The sequence below is a fragment of the Ascaphus truei genome, chromosome 1, assembly GCF_040206685.1.
Source record: "Ascaphus truei isolate aAscTru1 chromosome 1, aAscTru1.hap1, whole genome shotgun sequence".
Classification (NCBI taxonomy): domain Eukaryota; kingdom Metazoa; phylum Chordata; class Amphibia; order Anura; family Ascaphidae; genus Ascaphus; species Ascaphus truei.
In genome coordinates this window covers 408,838,603-408,860,811 of record NC_134483.1, presented here as the reverse complement: position 1 = coordinate 408,860,811, position 22,209 = coordinate 408,838,603, and the positions used below count along the sequence as shown (strand labels likewise).

The following is a 22,209-nucleotide window of genomic DNA, read 5'->3' as shown; positions in this document are numbered from 1 at the left end:
AAACACCATGATAAAGACACGTGTGTGAGCGTCTACAGCGGGCGCGTGTGAGCGTCTACAGCGGGCGCGTGTGAGCGTCTACAGCGGGCGCGTGTGAGCGTCTACAGCGGGCGCGTGTGAGCGTCTACAGCGGGCGCGGGTGAGCGTCTACAGCGGGCGCGGGTGAGCGTCTACAGCGGGCACGTGTGTGCCTAGAGCTGGCACGTGTGTGTGCGTGCCTAGAGCTGGCACGTGTGTGTGCGTGCCTAGAGCTGGCACGTGTGTGTGCGTGCCTAGAGCTGGCACGTGTGTGTGTGCGTGCCTAGAGCTGGCACGTGTGTGTGTGCGTGCCTAGAGCTGGCACGTGTGTGTGTGTGTGCCTAGAGCTGGCACGTGTGTGTGTGTGTGCCTAGAGCTGGCACGTGTGTGTGTGTGTGCCTAGAGCTGGCACGTGTGTGTGTGTATGCCTAGAGCTGGCACGTGTGTGTGTGTGTGCCTAGAGCTGGCACGTGTGTGTGTGTGTGCCTAGAGCTGGCACGTGTGTGTGTGTGCCTAGAGCTGGCACGTGTGTGTGTCTGCCTAGAGCTGGCACGTGTGTGTGTCTGCCTAGAGCTGGCACGTGTGTGTGTCTGCCTAGAGCTGGCACGTGTGTCTGCCTAGAGCTGGCACGTGTGTCTGCCTAGAGCTGGCACGTGTGTGTGTGTCTAGAGCTGGCACGTGTGTGTGTGTCTAGAGCTGGCACGTGTGTGTGTGTCTAGAGCTGGCACGTGTGTGTGTGTGTGTCTAGAGCTGGCACGTGTGTGTGTGTGTGTGTCTAGAGCTGGCACGTGTGTGTGTCTCTACAGCGGGCACGTGTGTGTGTGTCTCTACAGCGGGCACGTGTGTGTCTAGAGCTGGCACGTGTGTGTGTGTCTAGAGCTGGCACGTGTGTGTGTCTCTACAGCTGGCACGTGTGTGTCTCTACAGCGGGCACGTGTGTGTCTCTACAGCGGGCACGTGTGTGTCTCTACAGCGGGCACGTGTGTGTCTCTACAGCGGGCACGTGTGTGTCTCTACAGCGGGCACGTGTGTGTCTCTACAGCGGGCACGTGTGTGTCTCTACAGCGGGCACGTGTGTGTCTCTACAGCGGGCACGTGTGTGTCTCTACAGCGGGCACGTGTGTGTCTCTACAGCGGGCACGTGTGTGTGTGTCTCTACAGCGGGCACGTGTGTGTCTCTACAGCGGGCACGTGTGTGTGTCTCTACAGCGGGCACGTGTGTGTGTCTCTACAGCGGGCACGTGTGTGTGTCTCTACAGCGGGCACGTGTGTGTGTCTCTACAGCGGGCACGTGTGTGTGTCTCTACAGCGGGCACGTGTGTGTGTCTCTACAGCGGGCACGTGTGTGTGTCTAAGCGGGCACGTGTGTGTGTCTCTACAGCGGGCACGTGTGTGTGTCTCTACAGCGGGCACGTGTGTGTCTCTACAGCGGGCACGTGTGTGTGTCTCTACAGCGGGCTCGTGTGTGTGTCTCTACAGCGGGCATGTGCGCCTACAGTGCATGAGTGTGCGCCTACAGTGCATGAGTGTGCGCCTACAGTGCATGAGTGTGCGCCTACAGTGCATGAGTGTGCGCCTACAGTGCATGAGTGTGCGCCTACAGTGCATGAGTGTGCGCCTACAGTGCATGAGTGTGCGCCTACAGTGCATGAGTGTGCGCCTACAGTGCATGAGTGTGCGCCTACAGTGCATGTGTGTGCGCCTACAGTGCATGAGTGTGCGCCTACAGTGCATGAGTGTGCGCCTACAGTGCATGAGTGTGCGCCTACAGTGCATGAGTGTGCGCCTACAGTGCATGTGTGTGCGCCTACAGTGCATGTGTGTGTGTGCGCGTCTACAGTGCGTGTGTCTACAGTGCGTGTGTCTACAGTGCGTGTGTCTACAGTGCGTGTGTCTACAGTGCGTACGTGCGTGTGTCTACAGTGCGTAAATGCGTGTCTACAGTGCGTAAATGCGTGTCTACAGTTCGTACGTTACGTGCGTCTACAGTGCGTACGTGTACAGTATGTGTGTGTACAGTATGTAAATAAACACACACCCCGATGTGGCATTACCTCTGCACTGTAAAGCTGAAAGCAGGTTGCAAACTAAGCAACCATAATGTTGGGCAAAAAAATTAAATCCACCGACCACAGTGCTTGAGAGACTGCTTATTACTTTTACATGCCTTTACATGGTTCAGTCAGGGTATTGTTACATGCCCAAACTATATAACACTGAAAAACATGTTAACGTTATTTCAATGCAATGAAGGCTCCTGTGAATATATGTCAGTGACGTGTGCAGTGCTTGCTGCCCTCGACCAGAAGCTGCAGCAGATGCTTGACTGGCAGCAGCTACGCATGTCACTATGTAAAATGAGCCAGCAAGGAGCAGTCACATCTGAAGTGGACAACCATCTGCTGCCTGCGGCAAGTGGGGCATTGCCTTTGTAAAACCTCACTAGTGTTTCTCTAAGCTGCATGTTCTGAGGAACCTGCCAGGAAGGTAATTACCGAGGAAACTGGGACTGTAAGGATGTTTCCATTTTTAACACCAAATTATTTTGTATGTTGACCCAGGAATATTATTTTCTTTTTTAAGATTATTGTTAATAATTGTATTGTATTATTGTCAATGAGCTGTATTACATATTACCCACAGATCTGTTACCTTCACAAGTACAATACAGAAAGAAGACTAATGCCATAATAATAACAAGACAACAAAATATGTCAATTAATCACTAATATATATATATATATATATATATATATATATATATATATATATATATATATATATATATATACTCACATATATACACATATATATATACACACACACACACACCTTTATATATGCGCAGTGTTCGACAAACCTATACATTTGCTCGCCCCGGGCGAGTGGATTTAACCCCCGGGCGAGTAAATATTGGCCCAAGCAGCACACGTTTGGTACTAGGTGGCGAGTAGATTTTTTTGTGTGGCAAGTAGATTGTTTGGTGATTTGTCAACCACTGTAATATGCGTATATACATACATATATCTATATCAATATAAATCTTACAAGTTATGCAAATCATGGTAGTTATTTATATTTCCATTTACAACAAAAAAAATATCCATGACAAAAACATAGTTTTAGTTTTGTTCAGTGTTGGTCCCGTCTGCCCAAATCTTATCAAACTGCCATTTAAAAAAAAAAAAAAAAAAAGACAAACATGGCTGCCATCCTGTTTCCCCAGTGAATAACCTGCGTTTCAGGTAGAGGAAAGATAAATGTATAGCCGGACTGCGGTTTTATTGCTGCAGTACCAACTTTTTGGACTCAATGTCATCCCCAAATGTGGCACTTAATCCTCTACATAGGGCCAACGCTTCTAAAAGCAAGAAAATTATTGAATGTATGTAAATTAATTGTTGTTGTTTTTCAGGTTTTTTGATTGTATATATATATTTTTTAATGTTTTTCATGGCCCATTGACTGATAATGTGTTAATCTGTACCCCTTTAGGGTACAGATCAATACAGTATTATTAGCCAATGCATATTTTGACAAATGCTTGCTTTGTATTGAGTGATATTTTTTCTATTTATGTTTATTCTGTGGATGACTTTCTTTGTCATTTTGCTGGCTTGTGTTTTGTTTTTTTTCCCGATTAGAGTTTTTAATTAATGATTTCTTGTGTTGGATCCTGCTTTAAAATGATGTGTTGGATAATGGTTTTAATAATTAATTGGATTTATTGGCTAGTTGAAATTAATTAATTGTTTAGTTGGTTACTGCTTGTAATTATTTAATTGGTTGGCTACTGTTTTTATTTATTGAATAGTGTTTTTTAGGTGCTTGTGTTGTTGAATTTTAGCCTTCATGCTTTTGGATAAGGATTACCATTGAGTACTATAGTTATTTATCATGCCCCTATTATATGGGTATGATGTACCACTATGCCAATCAATGTGTATAGTGGGTCCGGGGTAGGTGGTTAGGCCTCCAGGGAGGGTAGCGGGGGACAGGGGTTAATACCTTAATTACTATACCGTAGTGGTAATTAACTGCTACGGTGATTAAGGGGTAAGGGGCCATTAGATTGTATTTTTGTATGTATTCTCGCTGGCATCGGAGGACATGGCCCTGCAGTATGCCGACGAGGACGCCCTTCATAATGGCAGGAGAAGTAGAACAGTTTTATTTACTTTATTTATGCTGTTTGGCTAATGTTTTATTTAATAATGGGCAAATGAGCTAATATCCTTATCTGGATAATAGTTATTTTGCCCATTAATATACTGTGTTTGGTGGGGGGGGGGGTGGGTGTATTTATTGAAATGTATGCCATATTTATTTATTTTTTATAACAGGATTGGTACTGCAGGTCAGCGGGGACCTGTGGGAACCATCCGAGGACACCCGGACGCCCACGGGAACCACCTGAGGACCCCCAGACACCTGCGGGGACCACCTGGGGAACCCGGACACCCATGGGGCCACCTGGAGGCCCCCCACGACACCCGCAGGCCTCTGGTATGAATCATGTGCATCAAAAAATAAATGATGGTTTTATGTGGGGGCACAGGGGGTGGGTTGTGTACTGGTAATTATAACATATTGTAATGTTTATTGGGGGCAGCGGGGGTGAGTGAAGGGCCACGTACCCCCTTCACTCACCCCCTCTGCCCCCAATAAAATTTCTGTTGTTCATTAACCCCTTCATTGCCTTAGCGGTTAGCCGCTAAGGTAATGACGTTGATTGTTAATGCATTTTTATTGCATGGGATTGATGCCAGGGGTCTGCGGTGCTGATATTAATGGGTAACAGTTCCGGAGACTCCCGTTATCAATCTGATGCAGGAAAAATGCATTATTTTTTCTAAGTCCCTCTCTTGCCGCTTATCGGGAGCTTCTCACCACCCTCTTGCCAACTATTCCTGTTAAGACAATTTGGAGAGGAAATCTCTATTCTAGAGCCACGAATAGCCTCGATAAACTAATCGGGGCTACTAGAATAGCACGAGTTTGTAAAGTTGGCGATAAGTGGTGATAAATGACTTATCGACGCGCGTTTGGGTTTTTGTTTTATGGCAATTTTTTTTGCAGAAAAGCTCTCTTATCGCCGACTTATCGGAGCTTACTGAATAGCAGTAGGCTTTTTTGCCGATAAGGTGGCGATAAGTGGCTTATTGGAGCTTTCTGCATATGCTCCTAAATGTGGAGCCTCTTGTATGTTTTAAGCAAAGTTGTTGTGATCTACTGTACATGTAGTCCTCACTATCCATCGTTTCACTTTACAACTAATGGCATATCCAACGCTTTACAATGCAACCCTATGGGCCGTTTTTTGACGCCGGAATGCGTTCTCCGACCTCAATGCGTTATCCGACGCTCACCGCAACTGATTAACATGGGACTCACTTTGCAACGGTTTCACTATCCAACGCTACTTCCAGAACGGATTTCGTTAAGATAACCGAGGACTGCCTGTATATGTAGGAAATTGATGTTTAAAAAATTCAGCACTTATGGATTTTGTGTGTGTGATGATTTTACAACTGTTGAGTCGATTATCATGCAAATGTCAAAGCAAACAGAGGACAGGGTTTTTGAACCGTACCCCTGCTTTTGCAAAAATGTTCTTGTTCGTGGAAGACCAATTGTAATGACCTTTGTGGGTTTATAAGGCAGCAAAGCAGATGAATAGATGAAAAGTCAAACTTTTAATTAAAAGAAAAAGCCATATTGTTGAGTAGAGCTTCTTCCTGGTTGCATTAGAGCAGGGGTGCGCAAACTGGGGGTCGCAGGATTTTTCAGGGGGGTGGGGGGGGGGGGTTCGTGGTCGGTTGCAGATGCCCTGCACTCTTCCCCAAGGCATTTAAATTAAATGCCGGGGATCGCGTGAGGCCCCTGCAACTTAACGTCATTTGACGACTATTGCCATGGCGACGCGAGCAAAAGAGGTAAGGGGGGGCGTGAGCATTGGGGGGGGGTGCGAAGCTCAAATAGTTTGCACATCCCTGCATTAGAGGACAACTATCCTTGTATCACAGCTAGGGATCCTCTCTAAATCCCCCTCTTTAGAACTCTGTTCAATATAAGTGAGCCTATAAATTATACCAACTTATACAATGTACATATCATTCACACTACCATATAAATGTACACAATGCAAAGCTTTATGGATACAGATCTAGCCAACATTATTGCATCCCGTGGCGTGCTTCTGCAGATTAAATGGAGCGCTAGGCACGCCCCCTTCTCACACACAGCTGACTCAAAACAATGGGCGCTTCTCCAGCTGGGGCGTCGTATATGTCCCACTGCAGGGCACCACGGTGTGCAACAATACCTGCTACACCCGTATATAGTAACTGGAAATCAGGCGTGAGATCAGCCGCTTCGGAGTACATAGAATAAACCCCCCTGAGTGTTTTCCGCTTATGTATAATTTTACCAGGACTAGCAATTGTTTTCCTATTGGCCACTAGGTATTGATCAAGATATTAAAGCACAGGACGTGGAAAACACATTGGCATGCTTTCTTTAAATGGAATTAATGACCTGTAGTTATATGGCATATTCCGTTTCAAAGCATTTCACAATGACATTTCAGAGCAATTCTTGTAGTCATGTCTGGGAAAAATGCTGAAAACAAAAAGCCCATTTTTGATGCTTTGGTGAATGGCAAGAGGAAAAAAAACCGATATTATGACCCAATTACAAATGTGTTAGCTACTGCACAAGGAGGTGAAGCATGCTTCAGACCTTAACCACTGCACCATTCTGCCTAGAATGAGGACAGAGTTCCATTTTGTTAAATCACACACATTGCTTTGAAAAGGTCATGCCCATATTGGGGTTCTTTACTCACCGGGAAGACTGTGCCACTTATTCACGGCAAACAGCCTGTTAGCAGTGACAGTAATGACAGCGGGACCAGCCAGTCCAGGCTGAGTGTTGGCTGCAACATGAGTGACGGGAGAGTTGGAGGGGAACTTCAGTACCATGATGACATCGTGTTGAGCTTGGTCTGTAAACATCAGTGGAGTCTGCAGGAGGAGATACTGTTGAGTGGGCACAACAAGAACCCATACACAAGGGGAAAAGAGGGAACAAGGAACAGGAGGAAAGAAAAAACAGGACAAGAAAAGGAAGACCCGATTACAATAAAGAAGCATATAGCAGCAGCGAGAATTACAACAGCAGCAATAGCAGTCAGCCCAGTAAAAAGAAAATGCAATTAAGCAAGTTCTGTATTTTAGAATTGGGGACAAAAATAAGTATTAATGCACCTTAACCTTGTGGAGTTTTGTTTAAGGTGTTCCATTGTACAGAGAACATAGTAGCGATGCACATTTATTTGCTGTGAAAAGCAGCTCTGGCCTTCAAAATGTGACCAGGAGAGCAGCAGTCCGCATTAGCTTGTTGTGGTATAACTGTGACTGAACTAACTTTTAGCGAACTGTTTAGGTCAATCCTGTTTTTTACCTACTGTGTAGGCTAGGCTCCCGACAAAGCCAATAAGTCCAGTCAGTTAACATGTACTTTAAGTTTCCTTCATGGAAATCGACCTATAACTGCATACTGTACACATACACTCACTTCAGGTTTTTTTGGCAAGATCACAAATGTCCTTGCGAAATTCACCACCGATTTACTATATTCGAGAAGAATTAAACCATTGTGGGATTTTAAACAACTGGCCTATAAACATAATGGAGCACTACACCATTAGAATTACTACTATACTCTTTGCTCGGCAAGGTACCGTATAAGGCCCCCCCCCCCCACAAAAGCATTACGCTGTACATTTCTACTGTAAGTGTGGCTTTTGATCTTCAATTGCAAAGACTATTAAACCCAGGTTAAATTATGAAAACATATTATGCAAGGTGGAGAAATTGTAACAGGGCTAAATGCTTTCACTTCATTATACGTGCAATATAGGTTGAGAACTGGCTTTCTAATCCGGTTTGGTAAGCTCCCTATGTTTATATAACGGTTTTAAATGGAATTCTTTATGTGGGTGTGCTATTGGGACGTGACTTCAATGCCAGAGCAGCACATACCAAACAGGGTCTTTTTACCTTCACACTCCAAACTGCACAAGATTTGTTTAAGTTTTCAAACCTCGCTTAAAAAAAACCCCCAATATAACCCGTTTTTTTGTGATTAGATACAGCAACTCTACCCAAACCTTCAGCAACTGGGAAATTGTATTTCATTTTAATGAAAAATTCTACACTACCAAAACATTTTGAATGGTGGTAAAATAAGGGCAAGATTGATTCAAAATTGGTCTAAATTGTATTAAAATGCATTGTTAGTTGGAATGTATAAAGAAATCTGCAGCTCTGTCCCTCTTTGGAAGGGGCTGCTTTTATTTTACTTCTTTATAATTTAGAGCGTATAGATTTTAGAAGAATGCGGACATAAGTTCCTTTAAGTAACAATAGTTGGTAAATTGGAAATCAAATTACCAGATAAATAAACCACCCAGCACTAGCAATTGATTAGCAAGGTCACAAGGCAAAATTGATTTCAAGGTTTTCGGTTGTAACTGGACTGGCTGCTATTGGTCAGACAGATTATTCAGAGCTCTATCAAGATGACCAAATAAAAGTGGTTATGGGAAATAATACCCTTAGTGTCACCAACATTTATCAGCAAATAAAGCAGTATGCTGCATAGATATGGCATGCAAGCAAAAAATGAATCTAAATGAAAGCATTTTAAATGTGACGGCAAGAATAAATTAGTGCATGCTAATTAAATAGGGATCCACAAACAAAATCAAAAACAGTTGTAATCAACTTAATAGAAACTAGGCAATAAATATAGTTAGAAATGGAAATGTTAAGTACTATAAACAATAAGAAAAATATTGAATATGTTCAAGATAAAACAAATTGTACAATTGTGTTAATATTTAGGCTTTTTTTAAATAGCATGTTCTTGTATAGCGCTGCTGAGTTGCCCTGTGGAGTTTACAATCTATGTTTTTGGTGCCTGAGGCACAGGGAGATAAAGTGACTCAAGATAAGGTCACAAGGAGCCGACACCGGGAATTGAACCAGCTTCCCCTGCTTAAAACTCAGTGCCAGTCAGTGTCTTTACGCACTGAGCCGCTCCTTCTCCACGTTATGGTTTTAAATGTTAAAGGAGCACTTCACACTAGGGGTGTACTGAGTACCCGGAATCCGGCACATTTCCAGCTACCCGGACATTACCCGCACCCGGCAACTGAGAAGTGGGCCCAGCGCCGGGTAATGTCAGGATAGCTGGAAATAATCTTATTACTTACCTTTCTGACGACATCTAGGAACAGCAGCAGCGGTCCTGTGGCGGTGGCAGCATCAGAGGTGTCTTCAGCCGGCGGGAGACAGCAGGAATCCATTCCATAGCACCGGAGCAGGTAAGGTGTGTGTGTGTGTGTGTGTGTGTGTGTGTGTGTGTATGTGCCGCTGGGGAACCACGTGACCGGAGCAGGAGACGGAGCGTTTCTATTAGACAGCCGGCTGAAGACACCTCGGATGCTGTCACCACCACCAGACCGCTGCTGCTGTTCCTAGATGTTGCCGCCACCCTGCAGGTAAGTGCCAAACCGGGTAATCGGGTACCCGGCCGGGTGGAACCATTGATTTTGGCCAGGTACCCGTTATCCGATTTTTTTTTTTTTTTTAAACACTACCCGGTACAACACTAATTCACACATACAGTATATTTGAAGCAGGGGGTGTCCGGAGCTGAACCCCATTCAATTCAGCTGCGAGACCCCTGCTTCCGAGAAACAGACTTCCAAAGGGGGTGCCGGTATCTCAGCATAGTTTAAAGCTCCAGTGTCACGAGGCCAATAGGAAGCCAAACCTAATGATGTCACAGCTTTTAAACTCCATTACGTGAACCCTGCTAGCCGAGCTGGTACTGGCACCCCTACGGAGGTCTGTATCTCTGGAAGCAGGGGGTCTCCGGAGCTGAAATTAATGGGGTTCAGCTCTGGAGACCCTCTTATACAAGCCTATGTAAAAATAAAATAAAAATTGACCCCCCCCAAAAAAAATCCCATGCTTGGATTGGCTCTTTAAACCTTACGATCACTAAACTGAACTATTCAACGCAGTATTAAAGTCACACCACTAGAACACTTTTGGAAATGGCACATAGCTTCAAATATCGGACACAAGCTCAAATTAAAGGAATAGTTTCCCCTACTTGAAAAACTTTTTTTTACATCCTGACGCAGGGGATCGTCGCAATATTTTCAGCTCCGTGGACCCCAAAGTTCCCGAGATACTTACGGCTGAAGTATCAGGGAAAACAAAATTAAGGTTAAAATTTCATGCGTCACGTGGGCCAATAGAATTTAACCACAAGCAAGTTACAGGCGGCACTTTTCCCGGGAAGGATCGCAGGAAGAAAATTGCACCTTTTTTGGCTTTATGGGTCTATTCACTCAGTTTTTCAAAGTTTATTTTTATGATTTAAATTATGTTTTTTTTAATGTTTTTTTCTTTGTCCAATTATTTTATATTGGATCATAAGTAATATGATTGTTCATCTTATTTTTAATTTGGCCGTGTTAAAAAAAGAACATTTGAAATAAGACGAGGACCGGCTTCTTGGACACTTGCTTCCCACCCAAGGAGAACTGCCTCTTCAACACAATCTATATTAAAGATGTGCTAAATGGTTGTAAACCAGGCGAAAGGTGTCCGTTCGATCAAAAACAAAATACAGTACATCAAAACGTCAGTTTGCAAACAATGTTGTCAAACATTACGTCAAGCAGCAGGTCACATGAGCCTACATCTAGGTCATGTGACTACAGACATGTTTGCTCAATTTCAAATGAAAATTGGCAGAATTGGCTAAGATGTTGTCACAAAATGTACAGAAAATTCACCAAAACCGTTAGTGAAGCCCTTTAGAAGACATTGGCACATTTCTATTTTCCATCATGTGGTGAAACAGGTCTTATTATGGATATGAGAAAGAGGTCGTAGGAGTTTTATAGCTCCCTTGCCCTGAATAGGAAATATAAAGCCAGAGCTGATGATTTTCGCCTTGTACTGTAGGAATCTCTAAATGCAGCAAATGCATTTGCAAATATTTTAAACTCGTGTTAACAGATTATATAATTAATTAGATCATTAACATTCAGATATTGAATGTACATTTTTACTAAAATGACATTATTAAACTGCATTTGCATTTTTATTATCAGACCTTTTTAAAAAAAAAGTTAAGAGTACTTACACAAACATATCGTGCTATGAATTCCGGTTTGTACGCTTTGCACAAAGGTGTAAATAAAGGCAACTAATAAGCTACCCAGACACCCTTCTGAGCAAGTGGCTAAAAGCCAATCAATATTATGAGTTAATCCTCCCTGGATGCTCATTCAATTAAAGGTGTCAGTAATGCCTCATCTGATGTGGCCTCAATTAAATCCAGCTATCTGATAGTGTGAAAACACAAGGGGATACAGCAACAGCAGCAGAACCAGACAAATAGGCAGCCTTCGTGTGGCTGCTAATTACTACACCTGGTGTATATTATGGCTTGTGCACTTAACACAGCACGAGATGGCTTTAATTTCTGCTGTGAAAATAAAAATGTGCGCATAATAGCCCAAAGGAAAAAAAACAAACAAAAAAAAAACATTACGAGCTGCTATAAAATGCCTAACAATAGCACAATGCAAAGCAAATGTGTTTACCCATTATTCTTTTTTTTTGTTGCCGTTTTATTTCCTCATCTGTTCATCCATTTTCTTTAAATGTGCCATTGCTCCCTCAACGATTTAACTTATTTGTACAGATTGGGATATCCGAGACCATGCATAAACACAGGGTGATCTCCTTTCTTTTGAACAAGGTTTCAAATAGGGTAGGTGGGCCTACACCGTAAAAACCTTGATGCAACCTTTAATACATGCCTGTTACAATGCAGCACCATTACAGTGGCTTACAGCGAACAAGGAAGTATTCTGTACAACCTGTGACTGTAGTAACTGTTCTAGCATTTGCATTCCCTGATGTCTGCTTTGGATACCGGATTGGGAACGTCTATCGAATCAAACCACAAGTTTTCAATTCTACATATAATCATTTAAAATGTGCAAGGCGATTAAGTCATTTCTCTCTAGTTGGATCACATTTTACTGTCAAATCCTTGCATCTCTCTGTTTTGGAGAGATTGTTATTCTTTGTGAGGCCTTAATAAATAAATAAATAAAATGATCACCACAATGATTTCCTTGAAAGCGACCTTTTAACTCAGTCCTGAACGCTACAATTTAATGAGCAGACTGGACTGAATCTCCTCACTCAAGAGCATGTGCATGACGTGTGAGAGGACTATGGACCATGCACCACAAGGGGTCCAGTCCTTCCTGTTTTTATAACTTGGCACAAATATAGCTATTGAAATGCCTCGAGTGGCAATTGTTATTTGGAGTAAAACGTTTTTTTGTCTCCATTTTCTCCCCTTCAGGATGGGGCAAAGGGTACTCGGTTAATAGTTGCCCTTTTAAATATTTTCCTAAATCGAGTTACAAATTAATATTCAAAGAAAAGTACATAACTGATTGAGAATGTCATAATGAAATATGTGATCCGGAGGAAATAGGAGAAATTCATATTTGAAATAAATCTTGTAGATGTTTTACCATGGAGACAGCAAACTTTATTTCATTTGCCAACCGATGAGTTTTTTAATTTACACTACTTTTACTATCTAGAAGTCCTATGACTTAATGTTTTGTTTTTCCAGTAAAATACACAAACATTTGGGTGAGAAGAATAAGACGGAATTGGATGGCAAAATGGGAACATTAAGCAGACTTCCCGTTGCATTCTCCATGTATACTATATTTCTAACTTTCTATACACTTTGTAACTGAGTGAATAGACCCATAAAGCCTAAAACAAGCTTGGAGAGCAAGGGAAAAAGAGTAAGTGTGGCAGGAGGCCAAAGCATGTAAATGTGTCATCCACTCATAATCCTCTACACACCACCCAGGAATTTAACTCCAAGCCATTCAGAGGCAAGACAGACACGCTTGCCTTTTAATTTAATTCCTTTTAAACTCTTTTTCCCCAACTTTTACCTTTATTAGTACTTCACCCTATCCTCTGGTCACCCCAGCCATATTAGACCTGCAGGACCATCACATAATTAGGAAAACCATGTGAATGTTCCTTGTTTACGTATTTGTTGGTTCTGCTTAAAAGGAGCAATCCAAGATGGCAATTTTTCTTTTTTTTAAGTTTTCTAATTTTTTTAAAAAAAATATAGAATTGAAGCAGGGGGTCTCCGGACCTGAAGCCCATTAATTTCAGCTGCAAGGACCCGCTACTTCCTGAGATACTTACCTCCAAACAAGGTACCAACTGCTGCTCCATCTCAGCAAGCAGGGCGTTCAAATTGGAAGTACCCGCAACACATGCCTCTTTAAAGCATGGTATGGTGTGTAAATAAATGCACATCTGTATAACTATTTGCATATGTAACCAATAAAGTTGAACTATTGTAATCTTCCATACTAACGTAAAATGTCAATCAATACATTTCTCTTAATTGCACTCATTAAAAAAAAGATCATTGCATTATAGCTTAGGCCCCTAACTTCTCCATTACAAGGCCTCGCACAAAAGAAACCTCAATGTTTAAAAGGTAATCATTTTCACGCAAAGAAAAAACTGCCAACGTTTTAGAAAAATACATAAAAAAGATTAACAATATATTTCAAAACACAAATCGTGTGTGTATGTGTATATCTATAAATATATATCTATATATCTATACACATACATACACAATTTATTTGGTAACTACGAGCGGGTGACAAGCATTTAAGTATATATAAAACATTGCTTAACCTGTTGGGTAACAGTAATTGAAATAAAATGTTACAATTATGGAAGTAGTAATTCATAGTGGACAGAAAACGTTAATGTACTTACCACCTGCATGGCTGAGCTCCTTGGAGGATGTGGCTCTATTAGCAGTTGTGAAGCGGTCTGTCCAAAACTTCGAATTTGAGCTTCTACTCCCTAAAAAAAATTTAAAAAATGGCAAAGGTAGATTAAGAGGTGCTAAATAGGAACAACAGAGCCGTAACTACCACCTGAACATCATCCCAATTCTGTCTTGTGTCATGCTGAAAACTGACCCTACTTACTCATTGTGGGGGCTAAGTGCTTGGCACTGGAACTAATGGTGAAGTCATTTCTAGGAGTATAGATGCCATGCTCATGAGAAACTCTGCAAAATCTCTCCTTGATGTGATATTAAACAGAAACTTGTTATTACAATCAGAAATCACTTGTTGGCTGAATTTCTACTTATTAGCCCAAATGTGTACAGCTTGCTTTATAGATCAACCAAGTGGGACGACATGGTTGTAAAAACATTTTTTTTAAATGGTGATTTTGGAGAGAATGCAGGAGAGCACAATCCTTTTGAACCAAGGTAGACCTATTTAGACAAATTGTAAAAATATATACTGTATGGAAAAGGAACAGAAATAATGGGTTAAGTGGGGTTATTTTGAAAACAGATCTATAATTTGGAAAAACGAGTGTAAATTGAGTTTTGTAAATAGAATTACGCAGAAAAAACTGGTAGTAGTTTATGGGGATATGAAAACTCTTTGGTATCATGACACGTCAACTCCTTCAGCATTAGAAGGATGGCAAGTCAAACGTTAAGCACTACAGCAATTTCTGTGGATATTAAGCTAGCGCCTGCTTTAAAGGTGCTGTTCTAGGTACAGAATGAACCAATAGCAGCTGACATTCTTAAAAAATTAAATGTAGGTGATTGCCATTTTCTTTTATTTACAAAAATCAGATTTTTTAAGCATGCTTAAATAGGTAAATAAATGATGGAGGTGCATGTTAACGTCTTGAAACGCGTAGGGTTATCACTGTGCACCAGAGGGATCCCGTAGCCAACGACCAGCTGTGCGTGACGTCATCGGAAGAGGCCGGGCAGTGATAAGTTGGAGGAGTCGGAACTGCGCAGCCCACCTGAGACGCCGAGAGCTGTATTGAGCTGACAACCGAGGAGAACAAATATCCCAAGAGGGCATCTTACAAGACGCAAGTCCTACGGACCTGTTGTAAGTAGGATTTCAATTTTTCCAAACGGCGGAGGAATCTTCATTCATGGTGCTATACATGTAAATTGTTTTATATTTGCATATTCAGATTGCTGAGGCAATCCTTTTATTGTCTTACCTTTATTAAATGTATGGTTTTGAACGCCTCCGCCCTTGTCAACCACTGATCAATATCAAGGGTAATACACCATTGCAGGATATCCTATTTTTCTTATCTCCCCTACGCATGAGGATCACAGTTGGTGTGCATTGCTGCAGTCTTCGGAACGGGTTTGACTACTAAACAGGTCATTCCCTAGTTTTTCATCCAAGCATCATAGAAGTCGTTTTTCCCCTTGACTTATCTGGTTGCAAGAGAACCAGCGAGACTTTAGGCAGCTGCTGGACTTTATGTACATTGGGACTTTATTGTCCACATATATCACATTTACATTTGTTCACAATTTACTATTGTTAGGACCAGTAGGTCAGGCCAGAATCTGCACTTGTGTTAAGCATCCATGTTGTCTGTTCATAACTAGTTAAGATTCTGTAGTCAGCCTTTTGCTGAAATATAATTCCTAATGCACTCAGTTTCTGCCAAATTACATTTCCTTTCTTCCTGCTCAGGATATTGCTAAGATACTTTTTGTATTGTCAGTCTCCTGCTCTTTTAGTCAAATATACAAAAAGGCTGGTTCTCTGAAAGAGGCAAAATAGTATAACTTAGTTGCTAGAGATTCAAGGTCTCTTTTGATAACAGACAATGAATAAGCTATGTATTCAGAAATTGCCTGTATTGGGAGAAACACGTCCCAAAATCATGCCACTAATATGTCCTGCCCCTAAATCACGCCTCTAATCAATGCTACGCCCAGGACACACCCAGGTTACGCCTATGTTACGCCTCTAACCAATATCTTCTTTTTCTGGTATAAAAGTCATTACCCTATGAGTAATAAATTGAGACAAAGGATTTGAAACCTGGCTTGCGTTACGTTTCATTTCTTTCGTATTCCCGGGCCTGTAAGTTCATCAAAAATCGGAGAGAACAAGTGGCAGGGCGTGAAATCTTCCCCGGGAAGTCTGCTGCAAACGGTGCAGATGTGTATCCAGTCACAAGGCCTTCAGCTTTCTTGGCAGAGGAAAGGTTCTTCTCAGTTCTGAAGCCTAGCCAAGAAAGAGGTTTTTCCTTCAACTATTATCATCAATTGTTTATTTAATTGTATATGTTCACTTTTGGTGTTTTTTCGTCACTAGCGCTAGTTGCACCAATTATTTTTCACTATGCTTAAATACGTACTGGGTGGGGTAGACGTTGAGGAAACACTTCACTGATTCCTAATTCAGAGACCCTAATGAGATGAACATTTTTTTTTTACATTTACAAACAAATCTTTGCTTCATTTAGGATTATATTTAACAAAGACAATTGCATTATTATGCTGATTTCAAAATGTTGCTTTTCTGCAAACTAACAGGGATTGTATCTTTCAAGGACGGTTAGTGTAGCAAGCAAACATATATACAGAAAAATAAAGTTCTCTGAGATGTGTGTGTTCTGGAGCTTTTTTTCTTTTTCTTTTCAATTTCCCCGTTTGACTCCTATTACACAGAAAAAACATTGTTTCATATGACTGGTACATGTGCAGTTTTCTTCAATCCCCAAAAATAAAAATAACAAGCATATGTTCATGGAGAGCAACATCACAAGAATAGAGAGGGGGATTCTGGGAGAAGAAATATCAACCCTACCCCCTTTCCCCCGATGCACTGTTAAGTCACGGAATATGTATAAACCAGTCGAGTACTTTTTTAGGGGGGGGGGGGGGGAAATAAGAAAGTTCTTATAATTGATCACGCTTTCATATTGTTTTGCTAGGCTAGATCGCGTACCGTGACTATCTACGCATGAGGAGCAGATGAGTGTTAACGCCACCCCTTCACCAGTGATAGATCCCATGACTGTCACCTGCATGTGATTACCCAGAATCACTGTATGCAGGTGTAAGGTAGGTTATGGGAGCCTGCCTGGGTCATGTTAATGTGCTGATAAGTATTCTTTATTTAATGCTGCACAGTAGAAGGATTGTTTTTCTCACCATAAAGTATTTGTGTACCTGGGTTGTGGCATCTGGCTCTCTGGTTAATGACAGCTAATATTTCATATATTATATTTGGTTAAAAATGGCAATGTATCCCCCCCCCCTTTATTTTTTGTACCCCACCGCCCCCCTAATATCCATATTGTGACGCTTTACTTCTGTATATTTTTATTAAAAAAAAAAAAAAACAATAAAATTAAGTTGAAAAAAATAAAAATGGTTCATGTATCCTTAAAAGTGCTTTCCCCTTCACAAAAAGTACTGGAGATGCAATAAATCAAAAACACTGAATCATGCAACACTTCAACATTTTTCTTAATTTAAGATATTTATGTATAGTTATCAAAATGAATAAAAAACACAAAAACAAATACCATTACATACCTCTGTTTTATAGAGGGCTAGATGAGGGCACATAACAAGTTACTGTGACATTGTTTTCAGACTATATTGCCCTATGAACAAAAGTTAACAATCAAGTTTTATTTTCCTTTCCAGCTCTGCTTGGCTATACTGGCCCTGGGAAAAGTGTGGACAGGAAAGTACAGAATCCAGACCACACCATCCTATAGCGCTGTGTGAAACAGCAGGCACAAGCGTAAAGGGATGCACGTTAAAGTGGATAAGAAGGAAAAAGTGACACTGAGTGACCATTTACATGTCACTTCCCAGGTTTGCTGGCTACAGTGGACGCACTGTATCTATATGTTGTGTGGTTGTGTGGTTAGGCAGGTTTGGGAAACTTGTCTGAGACGTGAATGTTCTCATAAGCGTACTTCATCAGTACTGTACTCTGTATGGTCTAATAAGTCACTTTTTCTTACCTCCCTGCCCTCCCCCTAATTTGTTTGTACATCTGGTTAGGTGTATAACCCATAATACGCCATTTCAAAAATGTTGTTGCACCTTAAAAAAGCTGTTTTAGCCAAATATTCATGGCTGGCTCAAAGCTCAATTGTTAGCTTCCCTAAATTATATTAAAAAAAAGAGACGTAAGTATACGGCTGTACTATTGACTGATTCTAGTTTGTATATCAACTAACTAGCATGTAAAATCAATGTTAAATATTATTGATGGAATAAAAACATCCAAAGAAAAACCTCAACAGGATATGCAAAATAACTGTCAAAAGTCACCTAATGCCATACAAACCATCTATTCCTTATATAACTAAATGCATTCTGGCCAAAAAATGCAACAGAAAAAGAAACACATATAGACTTGTCTTACGTTCTGTGTTTGGCTCTTGCTTGATATAGCAAGCAAGATACAGCTATAGATCGAACCTGAAAACAAACTTTCTAATTAAAGCTGAAGAAGGCTCACTCAGTAGGACACGGCTCCTAATGTACACAGCCGTTCTAGAGTGGTAGATGGAGCAAAAAGGAGACTGAGGAAAGCACTGCACATATGGATGCAGTTAAGGTAAAAACAGATGTTTGTTACTTTTCCTTTGCAGATACACGAAGGCTCAGACAATATTGCTTTTTTTCATTACTATGTCTGATAGAACTAAGGTTCTGAATGGAGAAAAGAAAGCAGACAGGCTACAATGGGAAAGGGCAAGATCTTGTGCACAGACTTTTTATGGCAAGTATTATCCATATATGCGTTGGAACCCCTCATATGTGGAAAATATTAGCCAATAAATAAGGCACAACAATAAACTAGATTAATTTACGAGATGCACATATTGTTCATAATCTGTAGGAGTCAGCTTGTTCTAAATGTTATGAGCACATAGTGTTACTCTATGGCTGAATAAAGTGGCTAAACATGCGACATTAAAGCCCTGAGGTACCTTTAGGGAGCAACATCACAAATGAGCTCAGTGATTAAATACTTGTGTTGCTCTGTACACTGGAAGTATACATATACATTATGTTGATGTTAAAGCTCACACAATTGCCCAATATGACATGGGCTTTAATTTAGGTCTAACATCAAGTTTCGAAAAAGGTTGCATGGTCTTGAAGTTTTTCATATTTATAACGGCACGTTGCATCATTTTCCACTGGTAAAACGACAGTTTTCAGAGTGCATAAACTATAATATAGCTCTACAATCAATTTTAATGGCAATTTTTGTTTATCCCAGTCTTCATTGTTTAGGGATACAAGGACAGTACGAAAACACTAATCTTTCCAAGAATCCTTTGAAGAGTGCAGCAATGCACAAGGTGTGTGAAACAAAACACATTTTCTTTTTAAGGCATCTACTCATACGTATTATGTATGTATGTAATTATTTGTATTTTTTTTTATTTTTTAGAGCGGGCCCTTTTAAATAGATTCATTCAAAAATATATTTGTTTCTGATATAGGCCTAACAATGCATGCAGCACCATACATAGAATTTGGCAGATCTGCCCCAAAGGAGCTTGCAACCTAAAGTTGGCATGGGAAGATAAAGTTACTTGCCCAAGGTTAGAAGAGCCTACACTGGAAATGAAATCGGGTCATTGCCACAGAGCTAGTCTTTAAACCCATGCTCTCTATATAATAAATTAAAAAAAAACTTACTTAAGCAAATAAGGACCAACACCACAAAGAACATTAGGATGGCTTGATGTACTAGTATATCATGGGACAGAACTCCGACTTGTGGGGCGTGGCTCTCTTCAGAGAGAAAGACGCAAATGTTTACATGACTATGCAGACCGAACTCTCAGACTAGTAAAATCACTATTGTGAAAGTCAAATATTCTTCTTAGCATTTTTTCCCATACACACTCCTTTCTCTGGCTGAAGCCAAAATCATTTTTAATCTGACATGTCCTTTTCTCTTACCCCTGTGAGAAAGAAATCTGTCTGTTTCTTATGATTTTGCATTATGTATTATGTTTTGTATTTGGTTCATTCCCTGTCACCAGACCAAATAGCAAACGGAAGTAATGAAATAACCCTGATAAGCCAAAGCAAAGTATTTGTTCTGTGCTACGTATCCCAAAAGACTAACTAATGGTTCCACTAGTAGACACGTTCATTGATCGTTTAAAAAATAAAAACAAAAAAGGTAGAAGGTGAAGTACCATACAAAATATCACAATTTTCACAGTAAAACAGTTCGCTAGCAAGTCTAAATTCCCTAAAATCTTTCAAAATTAGAGAAAATTCTACGGAGATTCACTGTGTTCCCTAAGGAGCAGGAGTGGAGTCCTGCTTTACCCCTTAGGGGTGAGGGCATATGTCCAGACTAGCCTGGGGGCCTTTAGTCCCTGGGATGACTAGTCAATGGAGGGGGTCCTGCGAGCTAGGCTCTGACCCTAGCCAGCTGCGAGGTGGCATCATCCTGGGTTAAGTTGTGTGCAGGGGATGTACCTGTCTTGCATGAGAGAGACTATGGAGATGTCAATCACTATAGCAAGATTCGGTAGGATCATGTACTCCACGTCCCCAGTGTTGCGATCTCTGGCTTCTGGAACGATGGAATGCACTTCAGGTGTGCGGATGCCTGTTTGGCAGCCTAGCCGATGAAAACAGCAGCCTCCAGAGCGGGCCTTAGGAGATGACGTCACCGGGATCGACATGCTTGGTAACAGCATACACCGGGTCACCAGCTAAGTACTCTCGGCACGGTGACACCAGCAATTGATTCACGTACTACACAAGGTTGTGCATGATTTTTTAAATTTATGGTGATTATAATCACAGTTGGTTAATAACCTATATTGTTTTACTTTGAATGGTATATTGGTTGCGCACGTCACCCAAGCTTTTTTCCTCTACTATGGAGATGTGTCTGCTATTACCCCAAAATATCCAGTTGAACCGTTGCTGGTACTCCAGAGTTATTATTTTCCAATGGAAGTTCCTGTGGGGATGAACCCCTGCTTATGGCAGAGCCCTACAGGATGGAGGCGCTGCACCACCCTACAGGATATCTGTACTCCAACCTCTCTACCACATTGCGGAGATTCAGCCTCCTGGGAACCAACAGGAGAGCACTACAACACTAACAGAACCTGCAAAACTCCCTTAGGGGGGTGGGGGGGGGGAGATAGGGGTGTTACACGTACAAATAGAAATCAAAATGTTGTTGTGTGAATTGGGACCTTTTAACTTGACCTTTAAGGAATGGAAGCAGCAAGAATCAGAAAACTCGCCTAAATGTTTTCTGAAATCCCCCAAAACAGTTCAAGAAGAGAAACCACTAAAAACAGAGTAATCGATCGCTAAACTAATGAACACAAAAGATGGATTGTTCTTCTGTAACCTAATGAACAGCGTGGAAGGAAGATTGACAGTAGGGGGTAATCAAGTGCTAGAGCGGCCGGACTAAAACTAGTGCAGCCCCCACCACTTCCCATCCTGTCGCCAAGGACCAGCCACGTCACTGCTCCTGGAGCAATGGTGCTACCCCCAGCAATGAAAAGGTTAACCCCGATCGTATAAGACCGTCAGCTCTCCTTGTGATATTGAATAAGTCACAAGGCGCTTCAGGCACCAAAACTAAATTGCAAGCTATTCAGGTCAGGGATTTGTTGTGCCTGCAATATTCTATGCCTTGTGTACACAATCAGTGCGATGTACTATAAGAACATTAAATAATGCAGAGTTTTAACATGGTTGCTGTTTTCTCACAGAAGTAATAGGAATAGGAATGAAAGCTGTGTATTATATTTAACTATTTACTCATTTCTATTGAGAGTTGGGAAGACATTTTAAGAAGGTTTTATGATTTTTGGAAGGAAGGTGTCATTAATGATGCAAATTTTGGCCTACAGTATACTGCCCAACATATGTTCAGGAAATAATGAGGTACAGTCTCATACAGGACAAAACTTTTTTTTTTCCTTTTTCAAAAAATTTTTCTGGCAAAGTTTGAAAGTTCATCTTTGCCATATCCATTTCCTTGTACAGAGTAGGAATAAATCTGAATATCTTATTAATAAAGTGGAGGAAACATGATTGATAATCTCCCTCCCCCATGCAAAATCTCGCTACATTCAAAAAGTATGTAAATACTTCTGCTAAATACCATCTAGTTTTTTTTGAAGGCAT

The 22,209-nt window shown here is 41.3% G+C and overlaps 1 protein-coding gene across 4 annotated transcripts in view; it reads right to left on the bottom strand.

Moving 5' to 3' along the window:
* LRBA (LPS responsive beige-like anchor protein) overlaps window positions 1–22,209 on the bottom strand; it is a 608,431-nt gene that overhangs the window by 68,078 nt on the left and 518,144 nt on the right. For 2 of the 4 annotated variants that reach the window (XM_075613691.1, XM_075613662.1), the window contains 2 exons: window positions 13,962–14,051; window positions 6,866–7,043 (listed from right to left, as the gene is read on the bottom strand). In XM_075613691.1, coding sequence (XP_075469806.1) covers window positions 6,866–7,043; window positions 13,962–14,051 — 268 coding nt within the window. Of the gene's footprint in view, window positions 1–6,865; window positions 7,059–13,961; window positions 14,052–22,209 lie in introns of all 4 variants that reach the window. The other 2 variants (XM_075613682.1, XM_075613672.1) reach the window with 1 other exon arrangement.